The sequence below is a fragment of the Kryptolebias marmoratus genome, linkage group LG19 (assembly GCF_001649575.2).
Source record: "Kryptolebias marmoratus isolate JLee-2015 linkage group LG19, ASM164957v2, whole genome shotgun sequence".
Lineage (NCBI taxonomy): Eukaryota > Metazoa > Chordata > Actinopteri > Cyprinodontiformes > Rivulidae > Kryptolebias > Kryptolebias marmoratus.
Genome location: NC_051448.1, coordinates 9,070,934 through 9,084,165, shown reverse-complemented (window position 1 = coordinate 9,084,165; position 13,232 = coordinate 9,070,934). Strand labels below are relative to the sequence as shown.

Here is a 13,232-nt window from a genome sequence, read left to right as displayed (position 1 = left end):
TCATTAATGTCAGTGTACAAATACAAAACGTTTTATGCAATTCTTAAACTATAGTAAACATATTTATAAATATGTCATATTTAAATGAGTTATTAAGTTCATTAAGGATGTATTGATGGGAGAAATTCTGTATAAATACCTCATCAGTTTGTTTCAGCACAGATAATAGAAGTAAATACTTATAAAATTTATTGGATAAAAAGGTAACAAAAAAGGGCTTCATTTGTTTTCCTGTTTGCGCTGCATGAGCTAAGGATTGTCCCTTATCGCACACTGTAGATTATCTCATAATGCTACAGGGGTTAGCATAAGGAACCGCTGTTTGTATCGGGGTCTGGTTAAACTGAAGTAGTTTATTGCCCTAGCTGGCGTTCAGTTAAACATTTCCAGGTAAGTTGGTACCGGTTTTATGCTTTCTTAAGCATTATAAAAAGTGGCATTGTCAAAATGTACTCCAGGCTGTATTATATTGAGCTACCTTTAGCATTAAAATGCTAACCGAGTGGGTTCAGAGAAACCTTTCCAAACCGTTTGTATCTTTAAAAACAAAACGCCTCTTTAAAATCTTTTCGTTTGGATTTTGTTACAAAAATTTGCTGCCCTGTGTTTCTCTACGTCAGGAAACTCACGTCGTATTTCCTTTTTTTCTCGCAGTTTATGAGACACGATTTGACTCAGCTGGTAAACTGATTGTTGTTGTTTTTTTACACCTGCCAACATGGTGAACGTACACAAAGGTGTCCTTGTTGAATGGTAAGTAAACCTGCATGTATTTGTATATGTATCCGAAAGCTTTGAAATGAGGTGTTTCCATAGAGGAAATGCTACTATCACTGGATTGTTTCTTAAATCATGTCTTTCTTTCCCTGTTCTGCTGTTTGGACCAGTGATCCTGCCATGAAGCAGTTCCTCCTCCACCTTGATGAAACCATGGCTTTGGGAAAGAAGTTCATCATCAAGGACCTTGACGACACACACCTTTTCATCCTGGCAGAGGTGGTTCAGACTCTGCAGGACAGAGTTGGGGAGTTAATGGACCAAAATTCATTCCCCATCACGCAAAAATAACCATCTTATTCTAAGGACTTCTTCTTTTTGGACTATGGACTGCTTAGTTTCTTTTATTATCGGCTGTAGTTGCTAAATAAAATAAGCCAATAAGCTCAATATTTGATATTTAAAAAAATTAAAAAAAACTCAAGGATTAAAAAGATGCTTTACTACTTGGTTTCTTTGTGTCTTGTTTCTTGTTTAATTTCTGATTGTTTAGGATGGTAAGTTTATTTATGCAGTAACATCCATCTATTGTCTTTACCTGCTTTTCTTTTTTAGGTTGCAGGGCAGCTGGTGCTTTTCTCCAGCAGTTATTGTGTGGGAGACTTGTACACCCTGGACAGGTCACCTGTCCATCACGGGGCCACACAAAGACAAATGAGACAACCATTCACTCTCTCATTATCAAAATATTTGCTTCTACAATCCGGTGACCGATATATAGCAACTTACTTTTACACTGAGTATGTTTTCCCTTGCATGAAATTCGACACGTTTGTTTACATAGGGCTGTAGTCTGTCTCCCTCTAGTGTTCAGTTCAGGAATTGCAGTAAACTGACTGAGTCACGTGGTTTGTAGTACATTCAAATACTCTCGTTGGGTCGAAGAAAATATATAAAATATTTTGGAATCACAGTGGGGTGCACTCAGATTGTTTAACAAAAGATATACGTTTAATGCCAAACCATCGATCCGTGTTTAATTTAAAACTGATCAAGCTAGTTGGAATGCTTTGACTTCCGGTTTTCAAAATAAAGGTTTGTTAGCTTGATTGAACCACAATCGTTCAAAACGAAAAAGCGAAGCAAATGGTCTTTTTTCCATAGTTTAACACGTTTCGCTTCCCATCAGGGGAGCTTTCCTAATTCAATGCAATGAAACGTCTTCAACTAAAGATTAGAAGTTTAGTTGCTTAATTATTATTGTTCTCTGTTTTAACTTTAGGAGTAGTAGCTGAAGGGCCCAGTTACAGTAACTTGTTTACGCAGATCCATAATCAAAAATAATTTTGTCAGATAATTTGGGACTCTTTCTTTACCCTTTAGTTAATTCTTGTTGACTTCAGAGGGGCTATTATTTTGAAGAGGAATTACAGGAAGTAACATTTTAAGGCGACTTGCTTCACGACCATGGACAACTATCTGGCAGAAGAAGAGGTCGGTTTTCATTCTTGAAACTTGTCATTTCACGGGTATTTATTTATGTATTGATTGATCCCAAAAATTAAACACCGACACGATGTTTGGCCTTCTTTTTGAATCGTTTAAGTGTTTAAATCTTGTAACAGGCACCCGAGTTCATCCGAGCTAGCTTTAAAAAATGACCTTTGGTTTTCTTCCCAACAGACCGCGTTCGTCGTCGAAGAAGTGGACAAAATCATAAACGATGTAAGAAAAGCATCGACACTTGTGTGTGCGCTTCATTTCGTGGGATTTATTGGTTCGTTATGTTTAATTTGTGTTTAGCGATTTGCGGTTGCTAAGGACTCCGTAACGGTTGCTAGGCAGCGGTTAACTGACGCTTTCTTGTATTTTTGTTGTTGTTGTTTAAATATTAGTTTTTTAACCCTGCTCGGTTCATGTTTGTTGTATTTTTTGTTATATTCGTGTGTGTGTGTGTGTGTAGTCAGTAGAAACAACCATAGGAGGAAATGCCTACCAGCACAACAGAGTGAATCAATGGACAACCAGCGTCGTGGAGCAATGCCTCAGTCAACTCAGCAAACTAGGAAAACCTTTTAAATACATTGGTACAAGGACTGCTGACTCATAATTAATATAATGCTTTTTATTCTAGTTTTGTAATAATTTATACTTTCTCCCCCTCTTAGTTACTTGTGTCATTATGCAGAAAAATGGAGCAGGACTGCAAACAGCCAGCACATGCTACTGGGACAGCTCCACTGATGGTATTAAAAACAAAATCCTCATTTTTTTTTTTTATACATTAAGAAATATTCTCATGGGATAGTATTTGTGTAAGAGTGAGCAAAGCATCAATATATATTTTATATTACTGGTGAAGTGTAAATGCAGCAAACGGTGCTACCATTTTAAACTAAAAGTGAACATTTCATCCAACAGGGAACTGTGTGGTGAAGTGGGAGAACAAGTCCATGTACTGCATCGTCAATGTGTTTGGGCTGGCCATCTGAACACAACATCCAGTCAGAAGTTCAATGTTTTAAGTGCAACTGACTGCAACGTCACTATGCCATATCTACTTTGCTTTATTTACACATCACATGACACTGCCACATGTACAGCCTTTAACTCACAGAGAAGCAACATTAAAAAAACAACCTTATTTAAACACCTTAAACAAACTACAGTCATACTTACATTTACAAGCTTGAACGCTCATTTAAAATGGAGGAAAAAAAGTGAAGACAAGGCACCATCTTGATTAAAACACATCTGTATACAACAAAAATACATTTGTTTTGGCTGGGTTTTTTTGTCCATAAGCTCCAGACTTGGAAAACAAGTAGAATATTGGCAAGCCAAGTAAAGTTATTGAGAAACTGATCGCTTTAAACTGAAGGCAAAGATTTATTTGGCCAGCAAAGAGAACTGTACACGCTGGGATAAGACATTGTTAAGAAGCAGGTTGGTAGTCCCTTTAGCACAGTTGAGAAATAGTCACATAACTCATGAAAATGCATCCATCTACACCATCTTATAATACAATAAATCACTTTTTGGCGAAAATAAATAAGAAGTGTGAAAAGTGCAAATTTACAGCTGCTTTCCAAAAACAGTAGGAGTAGTGGCATCTTCTGTCGTAAAGGCTCTTTCTGTATTTTTAAACACTTCTGAGGACAAAGAGGATTTATTAACAAACACCTTTTACTTCCTAATGTCACTATAGTGTTACAGAGCTGCATCCTTCAGTGGTTACTGATCCTCAGAGCAGAAGGGAATGATATAAAGAACATAAAGAACAAGAAACAACAAAGCATTAAAAAAAACAATGATCCCACACAAACCCCTCATCTCTCAGCAGCACTTTTCCTGGTCATTTTTATTCATCATGTTGTGAAGAAGTGCTGCTTATGAGAGGAAAAGTGTTTACAATGTTTGTAAAAACTGTATTGTTTGCTGTTGACCTTCCTTTTTTTTTTGAGTGGTCCCCTCACCTTTCAAAAATACAGTACATTCAGCAGAGACACATTTTATCTTTTAAAAATATAACTATGTACACTTATGGTATATTATTTTAAGCCACGTGTGCCCTTGCACCTTGTTTGCTCACACGCGCGTTAATCTTTTGCAGTGAATTCACTACAGTTTCCAACTGGGAAACATAAGAAGAGCGATTTGCCATCAGATCCATCAGTCGCTGTCGCTCTCATCCTGATACTTGGCAGTTACTTTGTTAGCGCGTCCGTTTTGTAAAGGCATGTCTTCGTAATCACTCCTGTGCGAACGAAAACAGATCATGGTTTGCATACATTTACACGTAACATAATCTAAAAGGTTATTAAAAAGACCAATAATCAGAAAAAAAACAAAACAAACCACTGAATAGGACCATTACCCGTAAATGACTTCGTCATCTGAGTCGTTCAGCATGGAGAAGGCTGGATTATCCTTCAACTGAGAGTCTGGGAAAGTTGAATTAATGCACTTGTTAAATATATGCTGCAATGTCAAAGCGTTCAAATTCACTACAAAGTCAAATATTACCTACCATAAAGGGCATTTTTTGAAGGAGAGTACACAAACGCTAATGTGTACAAGTAGAAGTTGAGCAAACCATAGAAGGACAAAAATTCAGCTGGTATGTTTTAATTAAGGAGGAATATATGCAATTTTATAGTCCAGATTGTCTTAATTTGAACTGAAAATGACCAAAATGACACACTGCTGAAAGGATATAGTTTTGGTAATGAGTAGATAATTCAGCCACAAAGTTATCCTGGAGAGCCTTGGCACCAAACCTCAGGTACAGAATCACCATGCTAGAAGAAGCAGAGACTAATTAGAGAAACTTCAAACTGAAAACTTAATAGACGGCACTGGTTTTCCTTGAACGCACCTTATAATGAGGACTACAAACGTCAGCGCTGTCAAAAACTTTAGCCTGAGATCTAGAAACGAAGGGAACGGTTTGTTATGAATGTTAAAAACTGAGGTTGAATGAGAGAAACGAGGGGTGCTGGGATACCTGAGTAAGGCATGTTCTTCAGCTCAGAACAAGCTCTGACAATCAGAAAGATCAGGTAGAGGATGTAGAAGACCACAACAATCAGGAAGAAGACCTTCATACCCTGAAGAAACAAAACATTATTTATTATACTGTACATCTAAAAGTTTAAATGGATCATTTCCTGGAATGCTGTTTAAAAGTTTCACAAAAAGCAAATATTTTACCTGAAAGTTTGCAATATCCACTTTGTACAGATATGTAGGATCCTGGAGCTCATTAACCCTGAAAATTCAGACAAACAGAGAAAATCTTTTCCATCTTGTTTTAAGTTACAGTTCGAATCAAACTGGTTTCATTTCTTAGTAACACTTACGTTTGCCATATGCCAAGAGTGACTGCCGAGAGCCACAGAAGGCCGACGATGATCAGCTTGGGCAGGTAGAATGTGAGGAATTTCCTCTCACCCTGAAGAGGAAAAATCAAAATCAAATACAAGCTGTAAACAATCAATCAAACAAACAAACAAAAAAAACCTGGGACGGAGCGCCCACCTGAACCCTGATGCCGTGGTAGACACAAAGCCAGAAGAGCAGGAGGGCGCACAGGAAGAGAGCCTGGAAGAACGTGTCCAACGTCCCCGGAAACCAGCTGTTCACCAGGAATGACAGCGGGAAAAACGGATCTAAACAACAACAAAATGTTACTAAAAGATGGATATTTTTTTAAAGCTTAAGTTGCTCAAACTAGACTGATCATTGTAGCTGTGATTTGGAAATCCAGTTCAGATTTTTTTATTTGACTTGTGTGAAACCTTTAAACATTCTGCTTTTATTATTAATAAAACAGCATTTTAATCAAGTATCAAGTTACTAATATTCACCACTTTATGTCAGTAGTTTAATCAGAATGTGTTACTTTGCTAACCACGGCTTTAACTTTGGGTTTCGAGTGTCATGAAGGTATTTTAACAGAATAACTTAACGCTGCAAATACTACCCTGACTGGAACAAGTTTTGATTGAGGGGAACAAAATGGAATTAAAATGTATAAAGTTCTATCTATTTTTGGCTTTCCCATTAAATTATTTAATCACAGACTAATTAAAGCACTAAAATATGCCTGGATGCTGCTTTAATTTAGAAAAATGTGGCAATAAATCCACGTTTGTTATTGGTTATTTGGCTTCAACGCAGCCGCTTTAACATGGTTTAATGAAATCGCTTAGTGTGATAGTTTTTTGTTACAAATAATAAAACCTGGGCGTTTCAAACTTGCTTAGCTGCACAGCTCCACCACCAACTAAAATCTCACCATTGTAGAGCAGCAACAAAGGGAGCAGAATAGACATCCACTTCTGCTCAATGCCCCAGTCCCTCATGGAGAACTTTCTCAGCGAGTGAGCGAACATACACTGAAACACAACAATAAAACTAAATCAGCTGGCGAGTCCGTGTTCCGTTTGCAGCCTCGTTTTTGTTTAAAAGATAACCAGACTGAATTTGGAACACTGGTATCTTTAAAGGTTTTGGTAGTAAATATGTTCTTACCGTCACCATGAAGGTTAGCACCACAAACACGAACCGGAACCATATTTCCACTTGTGAGAAGGTAGGATTGTACATCTTCCACTGAGGAGGAGTTATTTTAAAACAGAAAACAAACAAACAAATAGGTAAAAAGATTGTAAAATATAATAAGACGTGAACACAGTGACAAAGGAGAGTTTTTCCACCTACCACAAACTTGACCTTGATTTCATAGGTGATGTTTTCAAGGCCTTTGAAGCTGACTTTAACCTGGTACTGAGTGTAGTTCAGGTAACCCAAATGCAGCACGATAATCTCATCACATTTCTGGAATAAACCAAAAAGACAAATCAATGTGTTGAACACTAAAAAGGCTGCTTGGAAAAAATCAACTTAACACGGACTCAGTAGCACGCTTATCTCAGCGCTAAAACTTCAAATTGCATCGGGCCGCTGACGGACACTCACGGCTCCGCAGTGGAGTGTCCGGGATTTCTGCTGCACAGTCTTGATGTGCATCACGCTGGCGTCCTGCATCACTCCCTTCAGCTCAACGCTGATCTCAAATGACTGCTTGAAGTCTCCCACTGATACAGACAGCAGCAACAGTTCATTAGATCTATAAAGTGTAGCATTAATAATAATAATAATAATAAACTTTTGATTTATGTTCTTACGGTTGCTGTTTGCAGCCTGCATCACACAGGTGAGCCATAGCTGCTGGTTGTAGGTGGTGAGGGGAGGAGAAACTAGACTAAAGGGTCCAGTCTGAAAACATACAGTGAACAATACAACAGGTTAGACAAAAATGACAGTAAGTCTATTGTTTGTATGCATTCTATTTGATACTATATGTTTTGTTTGTACTTTATTAAGCTTTTGTTGTGTTTACATGCTTTTGTTTTACTCTTTACTTAGCTTTACCTGTTATAATTCTAATTACTGATTGTTTAATTAGCCATTCGACTAAAACTGCGACATTCCCTGTGACAATTACTGTCAATAATTCCTGACAAACAAGCTTAAATACTGTATATCAAATTATTAGTAATGATGTGTTGTTGTATTATTATGATAACATATGCTCCATCAATCGTCAGGCAGCTTAATGCATTATTAGAAACTGCACTCTTTTCTTACCTTTACAGAAACATTTTTTGCCACTAACTGATCACCATTGTGCTCCTGCTCAGCAATAATCCTTGGACCTACAAAAAAAAAAAAAAAAAGAATAATTGGATGGAGTTGGACTAAGCTGGATGAATGATATTAAGTAGTATTCCTGCTCAGTGGCTCATTTTTAAATTGGGAAAACTCGCACCTGTTCCTCTACTGTGGGTGATGTTAACAACATCAATAACAAAAATCACCTCTTTTGCAAAACAAATCCTCAGATTTGTCTCAAACCTTGATGCTCTAGTGCTCGTAGACAAATTACAGCAGAATTAGTATTCGCCTTTATATTCTGTTTAAATTTAATGGGGAAAAAAAAATCAACACTGCAGGCAAAAAAACGACAGAACGAACGGATAGGTTTGAGATGACTGATGGAGTGTAAAAAGATCACCGAGCTGCATTCTGAGTAATTAACTGAGAACCTTAATGTAGGCGTTGGGAACAATCTGCTGAATAATTGTTTGCTGTAGAGCTCTGTTGTTACTAAACCTGTTTTTTTACTGATCTCAGGAGCGCAGCGTTTATCAACCTATTGTTTTTGAGAGCTGAAAAAGGCTGGAGTTTTTTTTGTTGCATGCACTCAGTATAATAGAACAATTTCTATATGCTAAATCAGTTCTTAGCATTAATACGCTTTCTAATACACTGTATATACAATATATTGTTCCTATAGAGCACAGGTGTCAAACTATTCCTCTGGGGCCACTGTCCTGCATTTTTTAGATGTGTTCTTGCTTTAAAACACCTGGTTTAAATGAATGACTTGTGGACATGCTTCTGGAGAACTTGGTGATTTGGTGAGGAGGTAATTAAACCTTTTGATTCAGGTGTTTTGGAGCAGAAAAAACTAAAACTTCCAGGTCAGCGGCCCTCTAGGCCTGGAGTTTGACACCCCTGCTAAAGAGGTTCACATGTTGTTTTTTATATGGTTCATGATATTTTTCTCTGCTTGAGGTTGGTTGTAATCAGCTTTATCAGCAAAGTGGGGAACTCAGGGTTTGTGTCAAAACTGCAGTAAAAAGTGAGTGAGATCACCTCACATATAATGAATCTGTCTGATAGTTATTCATATAGCCGTATTCAGGAATCTCAAATTGTGCGTGCACAAATCTTTGAGCAGAATCTTGATTAAACTTTGATCACTGCTGACTGATTTATTACCTGCGATCCCGATGAAGACTGTGAGGCCAAAGCAGATCAGGAACACCACAAAAACCAGGACAAAATGCCTCTTAGACAAAGTGTAGAGCCGCATGGGGGCCAGTCTGTCACGAGAAAACAGTCATCGGGGTTAACACGAACACAAACTGACAAATAAAACTCTTATTTCCTGCAAGTTCAATGGTTTGTGGCCAAAGCGGATATGCAATGTAAACACAGTGCTAGCGAGCATTTATGCTAGCAGATGGAAAGAGAAACCGGCACAGAAGCTGTTTAACGCTCATTTCTCGCACGTTTACGCGTCAAATGCGATAAAAATTGAAAAAAAATGTTACACTCACAGCTCCATTTCTGCCTTCTGACAGCTGTTGTAGCGAGAAAAAGCGTTAAACTGTCACCGTGAATCCACATCCGTGTAGCCACATCGGTCTACGACAGCTAGCGTCACGTTACGTCACGGAGCAGAGGGAGGAGTCAAAACAGCTTGCCACAACTTTCCCCTCCCCAAGACTTTTTTTGCACGTAGAAATGCCTTTAATTTTCAAAATAAACCCTTAAAAATTAAACGTTATTTTATTTATCATTTTAATTAAATTACAAACAGAGCAGTCTTGGAGAAAAAAACGAAAATGCGGTTTGAATTATTTATTTTTAGCTTTATTTATGAGTCAAAACATGCAGCTTTATTTTGAAAATGAAAAGCATTTCTATTAATCCATTTTCATTTGAAATATAAAAAACACACCCTTCCATATTTAGAGCAGCTGACCCCATGATGTTTGGTATCACTGGAAAGGTGACACTGAAAAGCTTTAATTAAATAAATGCTGCATCTTTCTAGGAACCTCCTGGCCAAAAATGACAGCTGGAAACGTTTGCCCTTTTAACCACAATTAGTGTGTGAATGGATGTGTTAATGGGTGAATGACTCTTGATTCCTGTGCAAATTTAGACAGAAACTTCCTTGTTTTCACCACAATATGTTACTTTGCAAACTAACAGACTGTAATAGGCAATTATAGCCATGCATGTGTTTTTATGAAAAATCAGGCTGAATTATTTATGTTATGTAAGTCTTATTTTTCATGTGATTTTTTTTTAATCTTGCAGATATGTTCACTTTTCAAACGGCCAGCTCTTCACAGCAGCTGCTTTGACCCCATAATGCTTTCTTATTTGTTTCTTTTTTGGCAAAAATCCTTTACTTCTTTGCAATTATAGCCAAAAACTTTACTGGTTTCACCAAAAACATTATTTTATGTGAGTAATATTAGTTTAATCTGAGTTTTTGTTACATTAAACAAACTGCACATAGTACAGACATGTGAGTGCTCATATTGTCAAAAAACATGAAGGAAAAATGAAAAACCTGCATGTTTGGTTTCATTTTAAAGTTCATAAAATTTCCTACGATTATATGCTTAGAAACAAAATTTTCAAAAAGAAAAAAATAACCTCAGATTGGTAAAATTGTCTTCTACAGATATGCGGCACTTCTAAAGATTGGTAAAAGGGCCAGGCCTCAAAATGACTGACTGCTCACTGATGTATCTCAGTTTGAAGCAAATGCTATTCATTTTGCAAACAAGACCAAGCACCAAAAAATATAAGAGATGATAAACAGATAACATTTATACTATTAAAAAAAACTCCAAATAAAACCTTTAAAAGCATGTGTGCACAAAAACAATAAAAATATGTACAAAATACAGCAGAAATAACTGGCAGGAGGTTTTGTTATAATGTTCCCAAATCACCAATGATTTTATGAGTATTATTAGTTTAAACTTACCACCAAATGCTGTGTGCACACAAGACATCTCAGAAAAAAACAGGGAAAGATACATAAAAACAAGTGGACACAGATCCCCGCTTGCACTCACTACATTCACATTGCACACTTAAACCGAAACCCTGCCATTTAGTTCTGCTGTATTTTGTTTATATTATTGTAATTGTTTTTGTACAGTGTGCTTTTTAAACTTTTATTTCATTAAAATGGTGTGAATGCTATCCATTTGTCATCTCATAAAATCATTGGTAATTTTAAAACAATAAAACAAAACCCTTCCATTTATTTCTGTTGTTTTGTTAATATTTTTGTAATTGTTTTTGTACAAAGTGTGCTTTTTAAACAGCTGGTCAATATTAAAACAATGTCTTTTTCACCCGTGAATCTAGTATTTCCAAAGCTTCCATGTTTTTTTAAGATAAGAAAACAGCAACAACAAACCTAACTCCAAATATCTATAAAAAGTTAAACATAACAAACGCTTGACAACAGAAAATGTCAATTGGGCTATCCAGTATTCATGTTATGACTAGTTAATTGTCCGAAGAAGTAATAAGAAACGTGGTTTGATTATGTTATAACGAGCCATAGCTATCCTATCTTTTCTTCTTTGTTTTCTATGTAAAGTCAAATAAAGTGGGCTTCAGTTATTTTACTATCAATTACATACTTTTTTGTAGTTTGTAACAGCCCTAAATAATGTAACCCAACGTGTTTCATCATAAAACCTTGAAAAGTACCAGTTACCTGAGGGCTGAACACATTTGTGAAAATGAGCTATGTGCGCATGTGTAGCGAGCTGCCGTGTCGCTGAGAGAAATAGGCTTTGTGCGCATGCGCAGCAGAACCACTTGGCACGTCAACGTTCACTTTTGATTTCTAAGCGTTTTTCTTCCAGCTAAAATGTCTGGGAGGTCGTTATAATTTAACGCATCAGCAAACATACAATTAATCGTTTTTGTTCGAGACAGCGAGCGGTGACGTCACGTCGCCTCGAACAGAAACGGTTTAATTGTAGGTTAGCTGATGCGTTCAAATGTCATCAGTACCACTGGGTTTTACATTTTTTTCTCATTTCAGCAGATTGTCGTCTCCTGGTTTCTGTCACGTTTAGCAACCACGTATCACAGTTAAAACATCAAGGCAGCAAAATATAATCTAATGGAATAAAATATTAACTAGCTAACACAGGCCTGTAAAATGAGCTAGCTGCTTTGTTTCTAATCAGATAATCACCTATAAAATCGATCATCACGGTAAGGTGTGAGGTCCTCCTTCAGCTCGTCGTAAGCCTCCTGAACTTTCCTACAGAAGTATTTTAGCTCGCTGTAGAGGGGATTCTCCAAGCCTGGCGAGTAGTCATTGTCCATTATTGTTATTAATAATAATAACAATAATAATATTCTTTTTTTTACCACCGAGCCGCGTCCGTCTGACGGCTGAAAAATGGCGACGAGGAAGAGAAAACAAAAAATAAAATAAAACTGTCCTCGGTGATCAGCGCAGAGGCCTGTCTGTGTCGTTAGGAGCGTTTAAATAATGGAAAGTGCAGCTGAAGCTGTTCTGTTTATGTCGCTTCATAGAAAGGGAGAAAGACTGAGGGGGGAAAAAAGGTGTTCAAAACCGAAGAGGGGGCGGAAATACACGGCTAACGTGAGGGAGGAAGGTCACGTGATCTCTGTTCAGCACCACGGACAGAGACGAGCTGCAGAAGTGATGCTCATAATGACCCACTCTGGATTAAAATGGCCTTCTATGAACACAAAAAAACTCACAAATAAAATAAAGTGAAACAGTGTGCAGCATATTGGATTATGAAGTCAAACATAGAAGGAGGTTATCCTGAATTATATCAAATGGCGCAATTTGAAAGCGTTTACTCCAGTAGTTTTTCACATATATCCGTGTGCAGCTCTGAAACGCAGGTACACACTCAATATAAACAAACCAAGCCAGAAGCTTGACCTCGACCTGTCCCTGTCGGTAAACAGATGTGGCGGAATCAAACAAGTGCAGAATTTCGTAAAATACGTTAAATGTAGAAATATGAGAGCGAATCTGCTGCAAAACGCAGAGAAAAGAGAAAGAACGAAGAAGACAATTCTGAAGAATAAACATCAAGGATCAAGCTCGATGTTTGAACACCCGCAGCTTTTGTAAAACTTGTTCTGGACGATGAGTTTACTGTCTTTTTATTTGCATACTTTCCTCAACAAATCTGAGCATATATTCGTACCAGTATATCAAATGTCAAACTTCTTGTTCACAAAAGCTTCTTTCAAGGACGCCACCATTGTTGACATATTTTCTGTCACTTCAGCTGCTTATGTAGGTAAAAGAATGCAGTTTGCTCACAAATCTTTAATTTAAG

At 37.2% G+C, this 13,232-nt stretch overlaps 3 protein-coding genes across 5 annotated transcripts; 2 read left to right on the top strand and 1 right to left on the bottom strand.

Annotated features, from left to right (window-relative positions):
• Nucleotides 1–232: 232 nt before the first annotated feature.
• gtf2h5 (general transcription factor IIH, polypeptide 5) lies at nucleotides 233–1,228 on the top strand. Its single transcript, XM_017423231.2, has 3 exons — nucleotides 233–390; nucleotides 655–753; nucleotides 888–1,228. Exons 2-3 carry the CDS (start codon nucleotides 719–721, stop codon nucleotides 1,066–1,068), a joined length of 216 nt encoding a protein of 71 aa, XP_017278720.1. The 5' UTR covers nucleotides 233–390; nucleotides 655–718; the 3' UTR covers nucleotides 1,069–1,228.
• An 885-nt stretch (nucleotides 1,229–2,113) lies between these two features.
• dynlt1 (dynein light chain Tctex-type 1) lies at nucleotides 2,114–3,797 on the top strand. Of its 2 annotated transcripts, XM_017423178.3 has the most exons (5): nucleotides 2,120–2,211; nucleotides 2,401–2,442; nucleotides 2,681–2,804; nucleotides 2,886–2,963; nucleotides 3,139–3,797. In XM_017423178.3, exons 1-5 carry the CDS (start codon nucleotides 2,185–2,187, stop codon nucleotides 3,207–3,209), a joined length of 342 nt encoding a protein of 113 aa, XP_017278667.1. In that variant the 5' UTR covers nucleotides 2,120–2,184; the 3' UTR covers nucleotides 3,210–3,797. The 2 variants fall into 2 exon arrangements, with proteins under 2 accessions (XP_017278668.1, XP_017278667.1); XM_017423179.3 differs by lacking the exon at nucleotides 3,139–3,797 and having other exon boundaries at nucleotides 2,114–2,211; nucleotides 2,906–2,961.
• tmem181 (transmembrane protein 181) lies at nucleotides 3,587–12,464 on the bottom strand. 2 transcript variants are annotated; one of them, XM_017423175.3, is made up of 17 exons: nucleotides 12,098–12,464; nucleotides 9,070–9,173; nucleotides 7,873–7,940; nucleotides 7,410–7,500; nucleotides 7,201–7,319; nucleotides 6,943–7,059; nucleotides 6,754–6,834; nucleotides 6,518–6,617; nucleotides 5,758–5,888; nucleotides 5,580–5,671; nucleotides 5,431–5,488; nucleotides 5,225–5,327; nucleotides 5,096–5,147; nucleotides 4,936–5,018; nucleotides 4,748–4,837; nucleotides 4,595–4,661; nucleotides 3,587–4,474 (listed from the first exon to the last, which is right to left on the bottom strand). In XM_017423175.3, the coding sequence occupies exons 1-17, from the start codon at nucleotides 12,229–12,231 to the stop codon at nucleotides 4,390–4,392; spliced, it is 1,575 nt and encodes a 524-aa protein (XP_017278664.1). In that variant the 5' UTR covers nucleotides 12,232–12,464; the 3' UTR covers nucleotides 3,587–4,389. The 2 variants fall into 2 exon arrangements, with proteins under 2 accessions (XP_017278664.1, XP_017278666.1); XM_017423177.3 differs by lacking the exon at nucleotides 12,098–12,464 and adding an exon at nucleotides 9,411–9,561.
• Nucleotides 12,465–13,232: the final 768 nt, after the last annotated feature.